Genomic DNA, 22,792 nt, shown 5'->3' with positions numbered 1-22,792 from the left:
TTGCCAGTCCTGGGCCTTGGACTCAGGGCCTGAGCACTGTCCCTGGCTTCTTTTTGCTCAAGGCTAGCACTCTGCCAACAGCGCCACTTCTGGCCGTTTGCGGTGCTGGGGAATCGAACCGAGGGCTTCATGTATACGAGGCAAGTGCTCTTGCCACTAGGCCATATCCCCAGCCCCCGTTATTTTTCTTTTTTTTTAATGTTTATTTTGGAGATGGAAAATCATAGATTTTTCTCCCCAGGCTGGCCTCAAACTGATCCTCTGGATCTCTGCCTCCGGAGTAGCCAGGCATGATAGTGAGATAGGCATCTTCAAGAGTCTTCTCTGTCCAAGTTTTAAAAGCAGCAAGAAATAATTTACTAGTCTGTCTCAACTCCTAAGTGTGCCAATTTTACAATCTGCATTTTTCAATTACATTAAAAGCATTTTTCAAAATTGCTCTATTCTCCCCTTAATGACATAGGATGAGAATGGATAAGGCTCACTTCCTCGAGGACTGAGCCTGCACCCTGTCACTACCCTTGTCTTCTGATTGGCATCTGCAGGGAGAGCTGGTGGCCCAGACCGTGGTGGGCCAAACCCCTCAAGTTGAAGGGAATGCAGGTCCGACAGAGAGGGACTGCTGACTTCCACACAACCCTGCCACTTCTCACGCCTCAGCCCAAGGTTTGTTCCTACTGAACAAGCTTGGAAGGCAACAGGGACTGGGAAAAGTCTCATTTGTTGGCCTCAAAATCATCTCAGCTTTCACATGAGTGAAGAGGAGTGTCAAAAACACTTCACCTCCCACAGAGGGAAAGTTCCAGCTCAAACACTCACAGCTCTTCCCAGAGGCTCTGCCACCTGGCTGTGGACCAGCCAAAGGCGAAGGCCCCTCTCAAGCTATTTGGAGGTCTTACAGCTCTCCCTGGAAGGTGGGGAGGGACAGGAGTGCACTGTGTTCCCTGGGATGATGTCTCCCCCTCTCTGGGCTTCTATCAAAGGAAGATGAGACCAGATACGCTCTGTATGGCACAAATGCACTGGCCATTTTCTCCCTGCCTTCACCTAATTACTCTTTTTTTTTTTTTTTTTTTTTGGCCAGTCCTGGGCCTTGGACTCAGGGCCTGAGCACTGTCCCTGGCTTCTTCCCGCTCAAGGCTAGCACTCTGCCACTTGAGCCACAGCGCTGCTTCTGGCCGTTTTCTGTATATGTGGTGCTGGGGAATCGAACCTAGGGCCTCGTGTATCCGAGGCAGGCACTCTTGCCACTAGGCTATATCCCCAGCCCCTCACCTAATTACTCTTGATGCACTGTTAATCAGTCACTCCCCAAATATCAAATGCCCACCACCACAACCAAACCTCCTCCCTCCCCAACTGCTTCTCTTACTTCCAGTGGCTCAGCCCAGCCTCGTGCCTGGAATAAACTGCCCGCCATCTGCATAATGCCTACAACTCCTCACTCCACACACCAAATCAACTCTCAATTGCATTTCATAAAATCCATCAGGAATAATTCTTTCCAAACTGAACTAAAACCCTCGCTCTGACACTTGGATCCATAAATTCCTTGTCTTTGAATGTGAAATATATCACATTCTACAAAGCACGTCTAAGGTACCCTAATATAATCAGATAGGCTAACAATGATAAATCAGCAGAGTCCTGTAATATATAAAAATGCAAATCTAAACCACCATGGAAATCATCTCAGCTCCTCCTGCCCCTTAGCACAGCCACCAGAATTAAAGCTGGTGGAGCTTGGGCCCCACAGGGGAGAAGGAGACATGCTCCCTCCTCCCCCCACCTCCAAAGGCAGAAGGAGTTTAGCTCTTTTTGCTTGGAATCTGAGAGCCAGCTTCCCATCTTGCCTCCATCACTGTCCTGCTGTGTGACTGGACCAGCCCCCTAGCCCTTTGGTAAAGTGGGATTTAGAACCACACTGGCTCTCTGTCCTCTCCTCTGTGCCCCGTCTGTGGCCACAGAGATGGGAAGCCACACAAGGAAGGCTCTAACTAAGGTCCGAAGCCTCTAAGACAAAATTCTTTCCTTCAGATGCAATCTGGCATCACCTGACTGCAGAATGGTGGCATAGCTCCCCTCCTAGGTCCCCAGCAGGGGCTGAAGCCCGTCTTCCATCACGGGACCCTGTGCATGGATCCAGCCCTCACTACAGACTCTGCATGTACAAAGCACACAGTACCAACAATCTCCAATAACCCCTGTAAAATTTCCAAGTACTGATCTCACTAACATGAAGAATAAGACACTTTAAAAAAATCTGCATGTGTACAGAGCTGGACTGTGGCACAATCACAGATGAAAGAGTTATGTTCACTTGCAGGAGTCAGGCTGGTTTGTCTTTTCCACAATCATTTTTGAACCAATCAACACAGACACATGACAACAGAAACACATTTCTGCAGCCCCTAGCTTGGGTCAGGCACAAGGCTAGATCATCACTTTTTGAATCCACAGCAACCCTCAATCATTCCATTTTACCAATAAGGAACTAGAGGCCCAGAGAGACTAAACAATCTTCTCAAAGCCACACAGCTACCAAGCAGCAATACAGAACAACACTGAAAGTTTGCCAATCTATGTCGCGCGCGCACACACACACACACACACACAGAGCTTTAGCTAAATAAAGCCTGGGTATAAATCAAAGCCCATCTTCACTACATTAAAGTAGCAGAGGAGACAACATTTATGTATAGGCATGTTCACTGCAGCACTCCTTGCTTATAAATAGAAGCAAGAAGCTACATGGAAGAGAGAACTTTGAAATACAAGTGAGCCATACAAATGTTTGGGGAAATTTTTGGTTTTGTGTTCGTGCTGGAGATGAAGATAGAACCTAAGGCTTTGTGCATATTAGGCAAGTGCTCTACCCCTCAGATCTGAACATTTTTAAAGAGGAAAAAAATTTCCCATGCAAATAATACAAAAAATAGGTTTGGCTGGGTGCCTTTCAGGAGACTGAGATCCAGAGGATCACAGTTCAAATGCAAACTGAGCCTAAAGTCAGAGATTTCATCTCCAATTAATCAGAAAAAAAAGGGGGGAGGCTTTTTGAAGGTATCCCTTAAGTGATACAGTACCTTCCCAGCAAGCATACGGCCCTGAGTTCAAACTTCAGTGTGGGGGGGGGGGGAGGGGGGAGAATAGTATCTCAGGCTAGGAAGGACTTTAGAGGAATAAGGTGCTAACAAGGTAGAATTATTATCAATGATTTCTGTTTTCTCCTTCAAATTTCATATAACTTCAAAACTTTTCACAATATGCATCTATTACATTTGTGATCAGAAATGAAAAGTTGAGGCGGGGGTAATTGTTTTTGTGATCCTGGTGGCACAGGCCTATAATTGTAACACTCAGAGTCAAAGGTGGGAGGACTGTGAGTTTGAGGCCAGCTTGTGCTACATAGTAAGACCTTGCCTAAAAACAGAAAGAAAAGCATTTCACTGAAGCTTGTTAATAAAAACAAATAAATAAGTAAAAATAAACCTCTATGGCAAATTATTTTGTAAATCAGTAAAACTTCTCCTGTATAAGAGCTCCAGTTTCCGGGAATGGACAGCAGGTTTCCTGGGAGCAGGAAGGGGGCCAAAGCGGCTTGGGTCCTCTGAGCAATCCTGACAGAGCCTGACAGCCCTCCTCCACTGGGGAAGACAAGCAAGGCAGCAGAAAGCCGTTCTGCCTGTGCTTGATGAAAGCAGATCACATTGTCTTTTTCCTTCAAAACCTGCATCAAAGTCTGAATTCTCCCTTTACATGCAGTGGGTGTACAAACATGTAGCGCTACGCCAGTTCACGGGAAATGAAAGGCGTCTATAAAAGGCTACCTGTGCTGAGATTACAGCTACCAACAAAACCAGCACTGCCCAGGCCAGGAAGGGATCGTTGGGAAGGAAAACAGAGCAGCGCTGCAGAATTAGGAGTTGCTGTTTTATTTTACTTAATTGCTCTGCTTGTACATTTTTCAAAACTAATATAAGCATATTTTACAGCCCACAGAACATTTAGAACATACTAAAATAAGTATCTTTCCATCGCAATGTGCCCAACTAAAATTTATGAATTCGAAAGCTAGGCTTTCAAAGGAAGAAAGGACGGGGACTCCACGTTCTGTAGATTAATCAGATGGATTGTGTTGTTTTCCTCCTGATCAGAGAAGAAACCATCCTCTCAGTAAATTTTACCTTGAGTCAAGGATTCTTTCACATTCTAGAAGCTTTGAGAAGCCACTGATAGTCTTACTGTGTCCCCTAGTGGCAAGAAAAGTTAACGCAGGCAAAATAAAAAAAAACAACAACAACAATCCTTTCCTCAAGGCCAGCAACAAGCCCCAGCAAATGTTTTAAAATCTTTATTGATCACTTTACACATATAAAATTTGGTGCCAGTGCTACAGAGAATATGAGAGTGGGTTTGGCAAGTCTCCCAGGCTCAGGAAGCTTACAACCTAGCAAGCTACTCAGGTAGAATAAAATGCCACTATCCAGCAGAAAATGGAACAAATTCTAGAAGGAAAGGGGAAGCAAGACCCCAGCAGATGCTGAGTGCCAGCCCGGTGCCAGGAGCAGCTCAAGGTAACTCACTACCAACAGCATCGACCGCTCTAAGCAGCACAGTAAGGTACCAGTAACCATCTCCACTGCATAAATAAACAGGCTGTTTATTACCTGGTGCCCCCTCTCACACAGGGACCTGTAGGCCCACTAAAGCCTTCAGCCTCGCTAGGACTTCCCTCCCCAAATGCCTGCCAGCCTCCTCCAGTCCCCAATCTGTCCTCCCATTCTGGATCCTCGGGTGCCTGACACACATTTTTCATACTGGGAACCTTGCTCAAAGTCAACTTGCCCAAAACCAATTTTCCAAATAACTCAGTCACTGAAAACTGTCATAAACATCTTAGAAGACAGAGGCCCCTAGCCTACTGTTGGCATCTGAAGCCTATAAAAGCCTTGATTTTCATGACACCTCAATAAGAGAGGATCGAAAGAAAGTGGCCTTAGCAGTCACCTCAGCACTGCCCCTGGTGGCAAGTGTGCTCCATATGGGGGGGTCTCCAGTGTGTGTGGTGCAGGGTTGGAGGGGCTGTCGAGGGCAGAGTGGACTGCTCCCTGGAAACTTCCTGAAAGCCATAGGGGCCTCATGACAGTGTCATCACCTCCAGAACAGGCATTTCCTGGGGACAGGGAGGCACAGCAACAGGGCCCTGAACACAGCCCTATACCGCAGTCGCAGGTACAGGCTGAGGAGCAAGCTTTCCAGCTATCACAAGCTGGGCCAACTGCACCCCCTTCTGTTCATGAGGTGTCATAGCTGGCTGGTTGCTCAGGACTTGGGTCCATTGCAGCAGGAGAAATCTCTCCTGGCAGCCCCGGGGCAGCAGGCCTGGAGCAGTCATCTGCTTTTGATACCCAGAACCAATGTTCCCACATAGGCCTCCCATTAAAAACCATCAGAGGAACCCAAAGTGTTCTGGATAACTAGGACTCAAGCTGGACAAACAGTTGAGCTATTCACTGGGTTTCCAGGTGGAAACCAGTTCCCACGGGGCTCTAGGTCTGCCTCCTGCTATCAGGAGACAGCAGTGCATGAGCAAGTGGGCAGGTAGGGACCTGAGCATTGCCCATGTCTCTCTATAAGACTATTCCCTATGTTTTGGTTTTTGTTGTTGTTGCTGTTGGAGTGGGGTGGTGGTGTTTTTGTTTTGTTTTGTTTTGTTTTTTTGCCAGTCCTGGGGCTTGAACTCCTTTTTGCTCAAGGCTAGCACTCTGCCACTTGAACCATAGCACCACTTCTGGCTTTTTCTGTATATGTGGTACTGAGGAATGGAATCCAGGGCTTCATGTATGCGAGGCAAGTACTCTACCACTAGGCCATATTCCCAGCCCCAGGCTATGCCCTATGTAGAAGGCTCTAGGTCTATGGCAAGCTGCCTTTACCAACCAACTGCAGGTTTCTGCTTCCAGCATTTTCCATTCTCTCCCTCCATGGTCCCACAGAGATGGCTCCTCATTCCCTCAAGAGACCTGCAACCATATCTGCCCTCCATAACACTCCTGCCAGGCCGGGTGACTCAGCCAGCTGCGGACACACAGCTCACAGGCATTTGTCCCATCAGAGAAACCACAGGCCCTGCAGGAGGGCACAAAGCTGTTGAAGATGGAGCTGACTCTGAACCAGCCCACCCTAACTCCAGCCCACCTCTATGCTACATTTCTGGAGGCAGGGCTGCCACCACCTGTATGCTAGGGAGCAAGTCCTGGCTTGCATCCAGGACTCACATACAACAGGAATGAGCACCATGTTCAAGCTATAGACATCCCATGGGCAGATGCAAGGAGCAGAGAGGCTGGATGTGAGACAAGGAAGAGAGGCTAGATGTGAAGAACCTAGCAGATACATTAAACAGGTTAATTCCACAATTCTGAGGAAATGGTAGAGAAGCAGCCAACACTTGCTTGGCACCATGGGTCACCAGGTCCGCACCAGGTGCTTTTCCAGAGGAGGCCGATGCAATTACGCTTTTCATAGATGAGCGGGCAGACTCACGAAGACAGCTTGGGCCAGCCACTAGCTACTCTGCAGCGAGCTGGATCAAGGCCATGTTCTTTACAAGCAGCTGTAGTTCAACTAGTTAAGAGCAGGTAGCATGGAGCCCTTCAATAAATAATTTGCCTTCTGTTTAGCTTATCTGTCCTACCAGGCTGAGCCGCTCAAGCTGTATTTTACATGCCATAAGTTCAAGTTTGTACTTAAAGCTAATAAGATGGCATTTCTTGAAAACAAATATCTGATCCCACTGGTGTCGAATTCAATAGAACATTTCTCCACTTGCCTTTTTTTTCCCCAAAAAAGTCAGATTATCAAAACGTAAGTATTTAGCTAGGCGCTGGTGACTCAAGAAGCTGAGATCTGAGGATCCTGGTTCAAAGCCATCCCTGACAAGAAAGACTATAAGACTTTTATCTCCAATTTACCAGCAAAAAACCCAGAAGTCAAGGCATGGCTCAAGTGGTAGAGTGCTAGTATAAGGCACAAAAGCTCAAGGATAATACTCTAGCCCTGAGTTCAGGCCTCAGTACAAGCACAAAAAAGAGAGGGGAGGAGAAACTTGAGTACTGATTATTCCTCATAGCATTCAAGGTGATGCACAGTGTATCATAATATATTATCAAAAGATTATGGGGCTGGGAATATGGCTTAGCAGTAGAGTGCTCGCCTTGCATGCATGAAGCCCTGGGTTCGATTCCTCAACACCACATAAACACAAAAAGCCAGAAGTGGCACTGTGGCTCGAGTGGCAGAGTGCTAGCTTTGAGCAAAAAGGAAGCCAGGGACAGGGCTCAGGCCCTGAGTCCAAGCCCCAGGACTGACAAAAAATAAAATAAAGCAAAAGATTAAAAAGAACTAACACTCAGTGCTGGCAAGCACATGGAAAGCTAGCATTCTTCCACCCCACCATTGTTCAGAAGGGTCATGTGCTGCAGCCAAACCAAGGATGCTTGCTTCTAAGGATCCACAATAAACAAAGATCAGAAGCAGATCAATGAAGAAAACTGAAATAACCCCATGTTTACTGCAATATTATTTATGGTTGTGGGCTATTAAGAACTATTTAAGTCAGGTGCCAGTGGCTCATGCTTATAATCCTAACATCACCAGAGGCTGAGATGTGAAGATTGCAATTGGAAGCCAGTCCATGCAGGAAAGTCTGTGAGACTCTTTTCTCCAATTAACCACCAAAAAGCTGAAAAAGAGCTATGGCTCAGCTGGCGGAGTATCAGCCTTGAGCAAAAAAGTTGAGGGACAGTGCCCAGGCCCTAAGTTCAAGCCCCAAAACTAGTACATGCACACACACGCGCATGCCACACAGACAAGTATTTAAATGGTTAACAACTGGGGAGTGAATAAATAAATTCTGGCATAACTGGATGATAAAATAACACAATATTATTATATAATAAAGGAAGATAAAACATCTGGTCATGCCATAATTTATTTAACGCTCCGGTGCTCCAGGCAAGGCAGCATCAACAAAGTGTTAGAGGAGGAGCAACTAACCAGCCAGGGCCGACCACAGAGGACCCCTTAGGAATGCAACAAAGAATTGTAGAAATGTCCAGAAAGAAATGCCCAGCCTAGCCTGGCACCGATGGCTCAGGCCTGTAATCTTAGCAACTACTCAAGAGGCTGAAATCTGAGGCTCACAGTTCAAAGCCTACCAGGGTAAGTCTGTGACTCTCCTATTTCCAATTAACTACCAGAATACCCAAACTGAAACTGTGGCTCAGCAATAGCACACTAGCCCTGAACAAAAAAGCTCACAGACAGTGCCCAGGCTCTGAGTTCAAGCTCCAAGACTGAAAAAAGTAAAAAATAATAATAATAAAAAAGAAATGCCTGTGATCTCCTTAATAAATAAGCTATGTGCTAATGGCTTGCACCTGCAATCCTAGCTACTCAGGAGGCTGAGAGCTGAGAATTGTGGTTCAGAGCCAGTGTGGGCAGAAAAGTCCATGAGATTCTTATCTCTAACCACCAAAAACCCAGTAGTATAGCTTGGGCTCAAATGGTAGAGCACTAACTAGCCTTGAGCATAAAAAGCTAAATGAGAGCACAAGGCCTTGAGTTTAAGCCCCAGTATCAGCACACGCACATACACACATCCGAGGAATTTGTCCTCAGAAGATCTGGGGACAAACGTTGTCACTCTTGTCTTACCTTGAAGGTCTTATCCATAGAGGTAGACAGGAGCATGTGGCTCTTGGAAAAGACTGGACACCACTGGATGCTGTTGACAGGTCCTCCGTGGCCTTGAAGGTGGAAGAGCACTTTCTTGGGGACCTTGGTTTCCCTGAACTGACTTTTCAAGTGTGGCTGGATCACCTCAGAGACCATGGGGGCCATGCGGAGAGGGGCTGGAGCACAGTTTGCGGGAGGCCCTGGTGGCTCAGGGCCGGGAGTCCTGGCTGTCTCCGTGCTCAGTGCCTGTAGCTGCCTCAGTCTCTTTGGAGTATATGGAACCACACAGTCCTCGCCCCTTTTCCTCTGGAGAGAGCTGGCGTGTCCATGTGTGTTTTCAGATGTATCTTGAGTGTGGAAAGAGGAGTTGGGGGAGCCCCAAAAGGGTTTTACTTGCGTCAGGCAGGCAGCTGCCAAGGGCACGTAGCTCGCAGGAGCATGGCTCGTCCACAGGGAAGAAGGGCGAGGAGGAGCGCTAGAGGGGAAGGGGGCTTCAGGCTCCGTCCTGGGCCACTGCAGCTTCTGGCTGGGACAAGATCCCGGGTCATTTTTCCAGATACGAACCAGCGGGAGACGCTCTTCCCTGAGGTCTTCACAAGGGTCATGCTGTGTGAGCTGCACTCCCTCTTCTGTGACCTCTGTGGCACAAGGTCTGTCCACATCAGACACATCCGTCGTTTGGCCAGCAGCATTCACACCTCCAGCAGTCTCGGGCTCGGCCTCTGAGTCAGAATCATCATATGCTACTAGAGAGGCCATTGGGCCACAAATCTGATCATCTAAGGAAAGCAAACTACCTAAGGAAACAATGCCAGCAGTCAGTAACTGTGTATGGGAGAATACTCACATAGTTAAAAAAAAAAAATCATCTGGAAAATTCAAGACCAAACCCCACAAGACAAAAACACACAAAAAAGGGCTTTTTAAAAAAATCTCAAATGAGGGAAGAGGTAAAAAGTTGGATAAGAAATGTACTCACTGCCTTATGTATAAAACTGTAACCCCTCTGTACTTCACTTTGACAATAAAGAAAATAAATAAATAAATAAAAATCTGAAAGAAAAGATTTTTAATGTTTTCAACACCTACTTAAAAGGTGATAAACTTTTAAGGAGATAAGACTAGCCTGATTTAAACATTATATAACATAGAAATGTTTAAATAATTCAAAATATAAAGGCTTTCCTATACAGCAGGCACAATTACTCAGAAAATGTCTTTGTGTATGTCTGTGTCCATACTGGGACTTGAACTCAGGACCTTACACTCTTGCTTTTCTGCTCAAGGCTGGCATTCTACCACTTGAGCTACACTTCCACTTCCCTCTTTTTTTTGTTGTTTAGTTGAAAAATAAGAGTCTCTTTGGATTGATCTGCCCAGGCTTGCTTTGAACCAAGACCCTCAGACCTATCTAGGAATATGGATGTGCGCTACCAATACCCTGAAGAAGACATAATTTTTTAAATGAAGACAACTTCTGAGTGCCAGTGGTTCACAGCTGTAATCCTAGCAACTCAAGAGGCTAAGTTCTGGAGACATGGCTCAAGTGGTAGAGTACCATCTGAACAAGAAAGCCAAGTGAGCATAAGGTCCTGATTTCAAACCCACTACCATCAAAAGAGGGAGGAAAAAAGAAAGAAAACTAATGAACAGTAGGGAATACATCTTAAAAAGAAAATGAGGCCTACATGAAAAAAATAAAAGATATATTGAAAGACAGGAAAAAAAACAACACCTAACTAGTAATGGGGCATGACTCAAATTATGGAGTACCTGAGTAGCTAGAGCAGGGCCCCAAGTTCAAGTTTCAGTACCCCACAGTAACACACACACACACACACACACACACACACACACCTCTAAGTGGAGACAAAGTGCCTGGATAGTCTGGAGGAAGGGTGACAAAGCTGTCTGTGGGAGACAGTATTTATACAACTTTAAACAATTCAGTTTCCAACTAGCCACATCACTATGACTCTCCCTTGTAAAAAATACCATCACGCTGGGCAAAGTTACACATAGACACAATAAATGTCTAATGAAAGATTTCATAAAGTCAATAGCACTGACTTTAAGCAGCTATAATCCTAGCTATTCAAGATACTGAGATCTGAGAATCGTGTTCAAAGTCAGTCTGGGCACATAAATCTGAGAGACTTGTATCTCCAATTAACCACCAAAAAGCCAGAAGCGGAGCTGTGGCTCAAGTGATAGATTGACAGCCTTAAGCAAAAAAAGCTAAGCAACAGGGCCCAGGCCCTGAGTTCAAGTCCCAGTAGGAGCAGAAAGAAAAAAAAAAGTGGCCCAAATCACTAAGTGTAACACCCTCATTTTACCTGCCTTGAGTGCTAATCTTTCCCTCTGTTCTCTGCTTGGAACAGGTATTCCACCTCCGCCAGAAGCCAATGGGAGACACAGACCCACAACACAACGCTGACGGAAGGAGGTCAGGTCCTCAGGCATCAGGCCACGCAAACACAGCAGGAGCAATTCTGATGGTGTGATCCAAATTTGCCCCAAATGCACAGATTCACACGGCTTTAAACAGAAAAGAAAGATATTAATTCTTCCTGAAATTCTGAACCATACATTAACAGCTAGTTCTCCGAGTGCTATCAGAAGTATTAGCAGGAGGGGGGGAAGGGAGAAGAAAATGTGCTGGGCATGCTTCAGCCAGCAGAGGGCATGGGAGAACAACATCATAAACCCAGGCCTTGGGCCAAAAGTAGGCGCAGTTGATATCAAACTCCTGAGCTTCTTACCTCAGCCTCCCAAGTGCTGGTATAAAAGAAAGAAACCATTGTGCCTGGCTAGATGCTAGGTTTCAATGTCCTCTAGAATGAACCACTCAATCCCTTCCACAGCTTTCCCCGAAATGGCACTATTTGCCTAAGGAGCTCCTCAAACATTCAAGTCAGGTCACATTCAATAAATAACTGCATTCAGTTGCTCTAACAGTGACATTCCTGCTAGTAGCCTAATCCAGACATGTAACAATAGCTGCACGCAAACTCAGCAAAATAATACCTGGAAGACCAGCCAGCCCCTCTCAGATGAAACTAATATAATATAGCAGACTGATTATAGACAACTGAAGTTATGCTCTGTGAATGACTTGATCTCTAAATACTCAGCCAGGACCTGAAGCCAGTCTCAGCTCATGGCCCAGGCATGCCCACCGCAGCACCTGACTCCTTCCTGTCTGAGGGAACCACCAGACTGCCTGTGCTCAGGGTGGAAATGGTTTCTCACCCATGCTGTTGTCCATAGTGATCGACTCACACAGGAGGCCTATAGCAGAAGACCATATGGCAGTGTGACCCAGTAGCACCACCATAGGACAGGACTCCTGTCCATTCCACCCCACTTCCTCGCTCATTCAACAAGCATGGGTGACGCACTGATCCCTCACTGAGCCCCACTAGGAACACTGTGGCAGTAAATGACACCCTGCTCAAGTGTACGGAAGGAAAGGCAGATCCCAGATATGGGAGTCTGAGATTTCAGGAATAAAGAGAAAAGCAAAGCAACAGTGATGAACCTGACCCCCGGCTGCAGTTCCTCAGAGAGAAGCTGAGGAAAGAAGACGTTCAACACCAGGGTGATATCCAGTGCTGAAGATGTAACAGAACAAAGGACATCGGGTGAGAGGAGTCACTCAAGAAAACAGACAAAGAACAGGGTGTCTGTAGTCCTACTACTCAGGAGGCTGAGATCTGAGGATCCAGGTTCAAAGCCATCCTGGACAGGAAAGTCTGTGGTATTTGTATCTCAAATTATCCACAAAACACCAAAAGTTGGTCTGTGGATCCAGTTGGAGTGTAAATCTTAACCTGGGACAGCTCCCAGGCCCTGAGTTGAATCCCCAGGACCAGGTGCCAGTGGCTAATGCCTATAATCCTAGCTACTCAGGAGGCTGAGATCTGAGGATCACAGTTCAAAGTCAGCCCAGGCAGGGAAGTCCACAAGACACTCATCTCCAATAAATTACTCAGAAAAAGCTGGAAGTGGCGCTGTGGTTCAAGTGGTAGAACACTAGCCTTGAGCACAAACAAAAACGCTCACCAACAGAAGCAGGCCCAGCGACAGAACCAGGCCGAGTGTAAGCCCCAGGACCCGCAAAAAATAAAAAAAAGGAAGGAAGGAAGGAAAGAAAGAAAACAGCCCAGCGCAGGTGGCTCACCCCCATAATCTTAGCTGGTCAGGAGGATGAGACCTGAGGATCATGGTTCAAAGCCAACCAGGGCAATAAAGCCTGTGAGACTCTTATCTCTAATTAACCACTCCCCCCCCCCAAAAAAAAAGCCAAAAGTGGAACTGTGGCTCAAAGCACCAGCCTTGAGTGGAAAGCTCAGGGACCACGCCCAGGCCCTAAGTTCAAGCCCCAGGACTGGCACAAACAAAAAGGAGATGAGGTGGTGGAAAAGGGGGCGTGACTCCACCAAGAAGGAGGAACGACGGGGGCGCGGGGGGGGGGGGGGGGGGGCGGGGCGGTGACCAGGAGTGGTCGGGGGGCTCTGAGTCTAGGTCTTGCTCTCTGTCCGAGGATCCCCGGAGCCCACGGTGGAATTCAACCTGCTGGGAGGGGATTGAGACAGGACACTCCCATTCCACACACGTTTTCCGACTACCCACTCGGTGTCAGACCCCACACTGGGTCTGGTGTGGGCAGGAATTAAACAAAAACCACCAATCCTGCCCCGAGGGGCCACAGAAAGATTTTTTTTTTTTTAAATCAACGAACAAGACGCCAGCCAGGGATAGGTTTTGAAGGATGGGCAGAAGTTAACCGCGCGGCCAATAGTAAGGGCTAGGGATGGCGGCGACGACCGCGCGCTCCGAAGGAACCGGGCAGGAGAAGGGGGCGAGCCGCTACGGAAGGCCCACGCGAGGCAGCACGGGACGCTCCGGCCGCCGCCCCGTGCCCGCACCCTCCCGCCCGGGGCCCGCCGCTCACCACACGCGCCGGAAGCGCCCGGTGCTCCCTGAGGCGGCTGGGCCTGCCCTCCGCCGCCCAGTCGCCTTCCGCCGCGACGTCGGGCTCCCCAGCCAATCAGCGGCGGGATCCTCCCCGCCCCCGACACCGACAGCCAATGGGAGTGCGCCGAGGCCGGAAGTGGTTCCGGCCGGACGGCGTTTCCACGGACGCTCTCGAGGCATCCCGTGGGTGAGCCGGCCGCCGTGACAGGCCCGGCGGGGCCGGGTAAGTGAGGGGAGGGCGTCCTCGAGCCAGTCCCTCTCGGGACCGCGTGCTCGGCGGGGGGGGGGGGACCCGACGGCCCCCCTCAGAGCTGCCCGCTGTAGTAGGGCTGCGGCCCCGCGAGGGGCGCGGAGGCTGGCGCGGCCACCTCGCCGCTCCTCCGACCCCTCGTGCCTCACCCCTGTCCTCCCCCCGAGGAGAGAAGCCCCCCCCCCCGGCCCCGACTCCGTTCTCCTCGGCTCCGGCCGGGACCCGGGTCGCTGCTGGAGGAAGGGTGGTGGTCGTGGTTCACTAGTCCCCTTGCGCCCATTTCCCAGGTGCGGAAACGCAGGGAGGAGCAGCGGGGTGATGCAGTCTCCACCCATTTCCAGTCGGTTTCGGCCCCAGGCTGGGATTGAGACCCCAGGGCTCTCAGCCTGAGGGTCCAGAGCTTCCCATTGCCCAGCGGCGGCTCCCCGGGACACCAACCGGGGCGGGGCATTTACTCCGCCCGGCGCAGGGTCCCGGGGCCGCACCTCTGCAGTGTCCACTGGTGCTGCGGGCGGGCGGGCGGGCGGGGAGCAGGTGGAGGGCAGGGCGGTCATGTGGCGGCGGGCCTGGGTGGAAGAGTGGCTGATGCAATGGCAAGTAGTTCTGTTTCCTTGACGGGGTCACTGACCTCGCCATCACCCCCCTCCCGCCCCTCTCCTCCAGCCTGCCCTTTTGTGGACAGGCTCATTAAGGAGGTCGATCCTAGCTGAGATGTTTCTGAGAATCTAGTGATTTCCGAGAAACTCCTCACGGTGTAAGTAGCTGAAGGGGTGGGGTGAGGCAGGAAAAGGAGACAAGCATTTCTGGAAAAGGAAAGCAAAAGAAGGAGGAGAGGAGTATTAAAAACCACCCCTGGCTAGGCTGGTCATTCTCAGCTGCCCAACTGCCTAGTGTTTCTGGTGGCCACCTCCGTGTCTTCTCCCACAACCAGGGTATGTATGTATTGACACCAAGCTTCCAGCTGCTTTTTAGTTGTTTTCATGTTTTGGGGTTGTTGTTTTTAATCAAAGTGCTGGAAATCTCAGTTTAGAGGATAAGGGATTATCTTTCTTAGGATTAGAGTGTTGCATTTCATTTCATCTAGTGCTTTCTTGCTTCCATAGAGAATGGAGTGTGTGTGTGTGTGTGTGTGTGTGTGTGTGTGTGTTTTGCTTGATACACGGTGTGCCTTTCAGCACCTTCTTTGATTTTTTTTCACTAATTCAGCCTCTTAGGTAGTCAACATGTAAACATGTTGACATTCTTATTGATATGCCCCCCAAAGTAACCAATGCTTGACTTTGTATAAGTTCTTTTTAACATAATGTTCATGGGACTAAGAGTGTACCTCAGTTTGTAGAGTGCTTGCGTACCATGTCCAGACCCTGGTTCAATCTCCAGCACCGCACACACAAACACAAAAGTGTTTTTTTTAATTATCAGAGGAATGAAATAACCTTTTCATAAATAGAGTATAATCTATTCCAAAGTTTGGAACAGATTGCTTGCTCAGAAGAGATCATTTTCTTGTCCCCAGGAAACTTGTTTATCCTTCAGGTATTGTCTGGGGCCACAATCCCCCCTTCTGGTAGGATTCCATGCATCCAGAAAAATTTTGCTGGACCATCAAAGCTGCTCCAGAACTCTTTTTGTTTTAGTTTCTTGAAGTGTGTGTGTGTGTGTGTGAGAGAGAGAGAGAGAGAGAGAGAGAGAGACAGAGAAGAGACAGAGAGAGAAGAGAGGAACAGAAGGTGCAAATATGCATGCACCCCATTACTAATGTTAAACTGTGTCCTCATTTGGCCTTTAAGACTGGTACTTTACCGCTTGAGCCACACTTTCTCATCCAGCTTTTTTCCTAGTTAATTGGGAATAAGAGTCTGCCTGGGCTAGCTTGGAACTGGAATCCTCAGATCTTGTCCTCCTGAGTAGCTAGCATTACAGCCTGAACCACCAATACCTGGTTTCGGAATTGACTATTTTTATACCACCTTTCCCTGGATTTCAAACTCAGTGGGTCTTGTCCATGATGGTTTCACTACAGCCAGCCCTTTTATTCCTCCCACTTTCTGTAAATGCCTGTTATACCCATGTAGAACAAAGATGTCTTTCCAAATGAGTGCAAGATTTGAGTTCCAGAAAGGGGGAATTGGAATGTAAAACCTTGTCACTTTGTTGTCAGAGATCTACTTAAATAGTAGGCAGCTGGTTTGTTTGTACTCCCAGTGCCTTGGTTTAGAGGAAATAGTAGATTATAACGTGGTTATAACTTCATCTCCTTCTTCCAGATTGTATCAATTATATCGATTAAAGTAAATAGACCTTCCTTAACAAAAACTCAACTCTCCATTTGGAGTTTATGTGGTAAACCCTTAAGACAGTGGTCCTTAACCTTTGGACACCTCAGACTCCTTTGAAAAGGTAAAGAAAATTTAGATGCTCTGCTTTTAAAAACATGAATATCCAGAGGCTGGAAATGTGTTCTAGAAGTAGAGTGCATGCCTAGCATGCCTGAAGTCCTGGATTCAATTCCTCAGCACCACATATACAGAAAAAGCCTGACGTGGTGCTGTGGCTCAAGTGGTAGAGTGCTAGCCTTGAGCAGAAAGAAGCCAGGGACAGTGCTCAGGCTCTGAGTTCAACCCCCACTAACTGGCAAAAAAAAAAAAAAAAAAAAAAAACATGAATATCCAGGCCACATGCAAACTGTGGTGTCAGTTGAGAAGTCTATGGACTCCAAGTTGGAAATCTCTTGATATTAAACTATTTAGGTTTTAACTTTTTTTTTTTAGTAGAGTAGAGAAGACAGAAGAAGTAGAATAGAAACTAAATCAATGACCAGAGTAGGTTTATTCAGGACAAGCCTGAAAGGAACCCTTTCCACTGAAGTAGAGAGAAAAGTGCCTCTCTTACCGCCCCAGAGGTTTTTAAGGATATATAGGGGAAAATGAAGCCAGGTGCAGGACAACACTGGGGCAGGAGCTGAATTTTGCAATTTGGTTGCAGGGGCCAGGAAGAGAAGTTGAGTTGAGCAAGACATAATAACCAAATGCCATTCTCTTTTGGAGAAATGGCGTCAGACCGGTCCTGATTCCATCAATTTTACCTTTCAGAATTAACTAGAAGCTAGCAGAGTAAAGGTGGATGCTGACTGTAGGCAAGAAAGGAAGCTGTTCATGCAATAAATAGACAGATGAATTCATGAGGGAGGTGGTGGTTCACCCTCACAGTGAGTGAACTTTGTTTGATCATAGGAGCAGGAAGATCTCACCCACTGTTCCTTCCATCTGATTTAGTTCCCCTGTGCCTCTTTTGAAATAGGATTCTGATATTTTAAAGGTACGTGTTCTTCCCTAAAACATAGAGCCGAAATGATTCTCTACCAGAGAAACAGCAGTTCAGTTGCAGTGGGAAGAGACTGGCTGTCCTAGGCTGACTCCATTTTTCTATTGACACTTTTCCTAGGAATATTTTAAGGTAATTTTGATGAATACAAAATTTGGATCCTAGTCAAGGTCTTTAAAGCCTTATTACCAATCCCTATGCATTGACAGTGTTACTACCAATGCCTGTTGATATCCATGTAGGGTCCCACATTCTTGGGAAGTCTAGACAAAATAACCAGGAATTAGGCAGATGTTAGCAATGGACCAGGGATGTAAGATCTCATAGACTCCAGGAGGTCTGCCAGGGTCACCCCAGATCTCAGAAGGCTCCGCTCAGTGTCTTAAGTCCAGACAGGTGAATCAACCTTCAACTAGAACAGGCATTCATAAAGACATTATAAAAGAATACACCGTGAGGAGATGTTGACCTAAATGACATGAAATTTCATTCAGTAAAGATTTGTTGACAAGGTACTAGAAATACGTGGAAGAATAAACCTGGTATAGCTTTCACAGCCTGTTAAGGAAAACAGGAGTAACTAAAAGCAGTGTGAGTACCTTAATAAAGAAAATGCTCATAAGGAAATGATCATAAAGGCTGAAAGGACCAACTTGTTCCCAGAGCTGCAGGGCTCAGGAAAGGAAGTGTGAGCCGGACATCAGTGGCTCACACCTGTAATTCTAGCTGCTCACGAGGCTGAAATCTGAGAGGCAGGGTTCAAAGCCAGCCTGGGCAGGAATGTCTCTAAGATTCTTATCACCAATTAACCACCAAAAAGCCAAAGTGGAGCTGTGACTCCACTTTTTTTTACTCAGCCATGAGTAAAAAAAAGCTAGAAGATCCCAAGCCCTGAGTGTAAGCCCCAGTACTGGGCCAGAGTGTGACAAGGAGAGGAAGTAGGTGTCAGCATTCTTTCTGTAGTTAACCTGTCTCACTTAGAACAATACCAGAGTAGAAGTGCTCAGAGTTTGGAGCTCGTGCATTAGCTGCCACTGCAGCCATCAGCCCCTCCTCATTCAAAGGGTCACAGCACATTAAGGCAAAGCTGGTCATCTGTGGCACTTTAGAGCCCTAGAAACAAAATCCAGTGTAATGCCAAGAGTCACCCTGTATTGCATCATACTTTACAGTTTACACAGTGCTCCCCTGTCAGTTTTTACTCATTTCATTTGTTAACATTTACGTGTAGGTGAAAAAGTTCCTGGTAACGCCAGTAGGAAGTGATGGACAAAAAAAAAGAACTGGCATGTGGTGGCCCAACCTCTGCCCATTGTTTCCCACCTTTTTAAAGCTAAAAGAAAATAACTTCTGGTAGAAGGTCCAGCCCACATTCCTCAAAAGTTTGCAATTTAATAAGGCAGCATGTGGAATAGTCAGGCCACAATCCTTACTTGTTTGGAACCCGGAACAGATAGATACCCGTCCTCTTCTACAGACTTTGCTGTGCCTGAGAACACAGCAGCTGGCTAGCTGGAAGCAGTTTGCTCATGTAGCCTCTGCTACATTGCTTAAGGCTTCAAAGGCCTGAGAATTTGTTCCCAAGTCAGGTAAGATAAAGAACAAGTAGTAGTTAGCCAAATGTTTTCATTCCAGAGAACATAGGCTTGTTAAAGCACTTCCGTATGTGTTTCCTGGGGAAATCTGAAGTCATTCCTTTGTTCTAGAAGCTAGATAAGGGTCTTGCTGGCCACCAGTGGCTCACACAAATAATCCTAGCTATTCTGAAGGCTGAGATCTGAAGATGGACTGGGCAGGAAAGTCTCAGAGACTCTTATCTCCATTTAATTACCAAAAAGGTGAAACTGGAGCTGTGACTCAAGTGATAGCACACTAACCTGGAGGAAAGAATGAACTCAGGGACAGTACCAAGCCATAAGTTCAAGCCCCAGGACCAGCATCAAAAAAAAAGGAGAGAGAGAAAGTCTTTGCTCACATCAGTATATCATAGCAATTCCTGTAGTTTTCATCGTAGCATTTATTCATCCTCTTTTTTATGGCCACAAATTTCTGTTTGTCTTTTTTATTAATGTTGTAGTATCCATTTCCTCTGTTATAACAACTTTTTTCTGAAAGACTGGTACAGAGGGAAAAAATAGCTGCAGCAGTCTGCTAATTCCATCTCTACCTCTGCCCAATTTATTTTTCTCTACCACAGTGTTCATCTTGACTGACAGCTGTGACACTAGGTCCTGGAAGATGGCAGATGTGCCCAATGGTGAGCCCTGCGCCTCTCCACTGGAGCTGTTCAACAGCATTGCTGCTCAAGGGGAGCGCGTGAGGAACCTGAAAGCTGGAAAGGCATCAAAAGTAGGTGGTTTTGTTGGGCTCCCCAACATATGCATCTGAGTCTTTTCCCTCAGCAACAGAGGTAGTTGGTTATAATATGCCATTACATTATCATCATGCCTGTGGTCAAAAAAGCCATGGTTCTATCTAAAAGCCTTTGTTAAATACATCTATCTCTTGGTATCTGCAGAGAATTGGTTCCAGGACCCCCAAGAATACCAAAATCCATGGGGGCCCAAGGGGCTACTTAAAACAGCATATTAGCCAAGTATAGTAGTGCACACCTGTAATCCCAGGACTCAGGCTGAGAAAGAGAACTGACAACTGAGAAAGAGTATGTATGGTAAGTTCCAGCCCAGCCTCAGCTACATAGTGGGACTCTAGAAAAGGTTAAAACCTACACAGAACAAAAACAGAAAGTAGCATTTATTCATAAATTACACACATCCTCCAAGCCCAATGTGTCACCTGCACTTACCATGTGAGAGTCCCAGGCCAGACACTTGTAACTCAGTCCTCTCCCTACCTGAAACCTCTGGACAGGATTGGCACTCTTTGAGCCAGAGCAGGGCCTGCTGAGAAACTGCTTCTGAACACATGAACCAGTGTTCCTGTTCCTCTTTGGGTGTGGGTATGTGTGCACACACACGTGCAGCTTGAACTCAGGACCTGGGAGCTGTCCTTGAGCTTTTTCACTCAGGGCTAGCACTCTACCACTTGAGCCGCAGCTCCACTTCAGGCTTTTTGGTGGTTAATTGTAAGAGTCTCCCAGACTTTCCTGCCTGGGCTGGCTTCAAACCAGTCCTCAGATCTTCGCGTCCTGAGCAGCTAGGATTACAGAAGTGAGCCACCAGCTCCAGACTATTTTTCTAATAGATTCCACCCTGTTCCAAATAATGGTTCCGGAAGGCACTGGTGCCTGAGCTTTAGTGCCATCCCTAGAGTGATGCAAGTGTTCCCAGATTAATGAGCAGTGATGCTCAGAGAAAAGGTCTCCAAGAAGGGAGGCCTCTGCGTGGCCATGGAATGCCACATTCATGGTGTTGCAACAAAGAATTTGAGAACACATCAGGGTTAAAAAAAAAAAAAGAGAAAGATAGGGCTGGGGATATGGCCTAATGGCAAGAGCGCTTGCCTCGTATACTTGAAGCCCTGGGTTCGATTCCCCAGCACCACATATACAGAAAATGGCCAGAAGTGGCACTGTGACTCAAGTGGCAGAGTGCTAGCCTTGAGCAAAAAGAAGCCAGGGACAGTGCTCAGGCCCTGAGTCCAAGGCCCAGGACTGGCAAAAAAAGATAATACACCATCCTGACCTGGGTATGGGCACATCTGATAACAGGTACAATGAGTGCTATATGGTGAAACTGTAAGTTGGGGTTTGGCTCCGATTCACCTTAAAAAACATGCTCATTATTCCCCTTTGTTTTGTCACCTGGTATGTTCTGTCACATTGTTTTATCAGTTTGGCATAGAAACTTCAAGGTTGGCCTGCTCCCTGAACTCCTTTCAAACAAGGGTAGATTTTCCCACACTCCCTCTAACAGGTGTGCATCCTTGAGATGATTATTTTTAAACACATTTTGTGCTAAGAGGAGTCATTTTCCAAAGTATGTGTGGAGGGAGGCTCCCCCCCAGGATATGGTTTTTTCTTTAAGATGTCCTTGCTCAGTCCCAGGCCATGCTAATCAGCTGGCCAATGAGCAAGGTCAGAAAAAGAAATCTTTTCTTTTTTTTTTATTCTTTTTACTAAATGTTGCATTTTATGAGTGTAAGAGAGCAAAGAAAACAGTGCTCATGTGCTTTTAATCAAGTGCTTTGTTAGTACAGTATTTGTCTGAATTCCTGTCTGCTGTTGTCCCCTTACCTCTTCTCCCTGATTTGTCCTGCCTCATTAGCATTGTTTTTTCTGATGTGCTCAGTCAGTCACCATTATCTGCCAGCTTTCCAGCCTCTGGGTATTGTTGCTGTAGCCCTCTTCCTGTTTCCTGTTTTCTTTGTCCTTGTGGTAGTGCCCCTTTTTGAAGGATTTCTGATATAGGGGGTTTCAGGAACATAGTGTGCATGTCTAATGGGGAGCAGAAGCTACATTTCTTTCTGTTCCTTTATTCTCAGCTGCTCCCCCAATACACACATGAGTATATACACATATTTATTTTCCATTCAGGGGTGTGTGTGTGTGTGTGTGTGTGTGTGTGTGTGTGTGTGTGTGTGTGTGTGTGTGTGTTGTGTGTGTGTGTGTGTTGTGTGTGTGTCCATCCTGGGGCTTGGACTCGGGACCTGGGCGCTGTCATAAAATTTGTTTGCTCAAAGCTGGCACTCTACCACTTGAGCCACAGCTCCACTTCTGGCTTTATTGTTAGTTAGCTGGAGATAAGAGCCTCATGGACTTTCCTGCCAGATAGGCTTTGAACCGTGACACTCAGATCTCAGCCTCCTGAGTAGCTAGAGTTACAGGCACTGGCTTCTGCTGTCCACCACAGTAGTTTACCTTGACTATTTGAACTCCAAATAAATCATTACATTTCAAAAGATAGTACTGAAAGTGATGTCAAAACAAATTATTTACAGATTTTTATGAGAAGAGTAATTATTTACAGGCAGGGCTCAGTGAATTAGGGTAAATTGCTTAACAAAAATCTAAAGGTATCAAAGGTTGGTCATTTACTCTGTAAGTCCATTTGGGTAAGTTACTGGTGGTATTTTTGTCCATTTAATATTAAGTCTGAATAACATTTAGTAAATGTTTTTAGCTAGAAATTCTTTGGGCAGTACTGTTCTACTGTTTGAGCCATGCTTCCATCCATCCTTTGCTCTGGCTTTTTCTGTTGAGATGGAGTTTCACAAACTTTTTTGCTGCTAGGGGCTGGGAATATGGCCTAGTGGCAAGAGTGCTTGACAAACTTTTTTGCTGGGACTGGAAGGCCTGGACCCATGGTCTTCCGAGTCACAACTTCCTGAGTAGCTAAAATTATAGATGAGCCACTAGCACCCTGCTTAGTTAGTACTTCTTTATAGCTATAAGCATATTCATTATCTTAGTCAAGGAACAATTGCTTTCCGGGTTAGGTGGATAGGTCAGAATTGGGGAGGGGGAGTAGCAGTGGCACAGGTGTAGTTTGAATGGGACAGCAGAAGTGGCACCGGTGCACAGTGGTAAAGACACCA

General features: G+C 46.8%; 2 protein-coding genes across 6 annotated transcripts in view; one reads left to right on the top strand and one right to left on the bottom strand.

Moving 5' to 3' along the window:
* Positions 1-13,770, bottom strand: part of Wdr25 (WD repeat domain 25) — a 126,935-nt gene extending 113,165 nt beyond the window's left edge. Inside the window, exons 1-4 of one of the 4 annotated variants that reach the window (XM_048362089.1) lie at positions 13,699-13,766; positions 12,243-12,247; positions 11,079-11,287; positions 8,722-9,539 (exon numbers count right to left, since the gene is read on the bottom strand). In XM_048362089.1, coding sequence (XP_048218046.1) covers positions 8,722-9,539; positions 11,079-11,205 — 945 coding nt within the window. In that variant the 5' untranslated portion in view covers positions 11,206-11,287; positions 12,243-12,247; positions 13,699-13,766. Of the gene's footprint in view, positions 1-8,721; positions 9,540-11,078; positions 11,288-12,242; positions 12,248-13,698 lie in introns of those variants that run through there. The other 3 variants (XM_048362091.1, XM_048362093.1, XM_048362092.1) reach the window with 3 other exon arrangements.
* A 103-nt stretch (positions 13,771-13,873) lies between these two features.
* The window catches only part of Wars1 (tryptophanyl-tRNA synthetase 1), a 34,096-nt gene continuing 25,177 nt past the window's right edge, over positions 13,874-22,792 (top strand). The window contains exons 1-2 of one of the 2 annotated variants that reach the window (XM_048362096.1): positions 13,874-13,945; positions 19,494-19,645. In XM_048362096.1, the coding sequence (XP_048218053.1) occupies positions 19,535-19,645 (111 nt within the window). In that variant the 5' untranslated portion in view covers positions 13,874-13,945; positions 19,494-19,534. Of the gene's footprint in view, positions 13,946-14,638; positions 14,905-19,493; positions 19,646-22,792 lie in introns of those variants that run through there. The other variant, XM_048362095.1, reaches the window with a different exon arrangement.

Source organism: Perognathus longimembris, chromosome 14, assembly GCF_023159225.1.
Source record: "Perognathus longimembris pacificus isolate PPM17 chromosome 14, ASM2315922v1, whole genome shotgun sequence".
Taxonomy (NCBI): Eukaryota; Metazoa; Chordata; class Mammalia; order Rodentia; family Heteromyidae; genus Perognathus; species Perognathus longimembris.
Note: the sequence above shows the minus strand (reverse complement) of the source record. Positions and strands in the feature narration are given on the sequence as shown.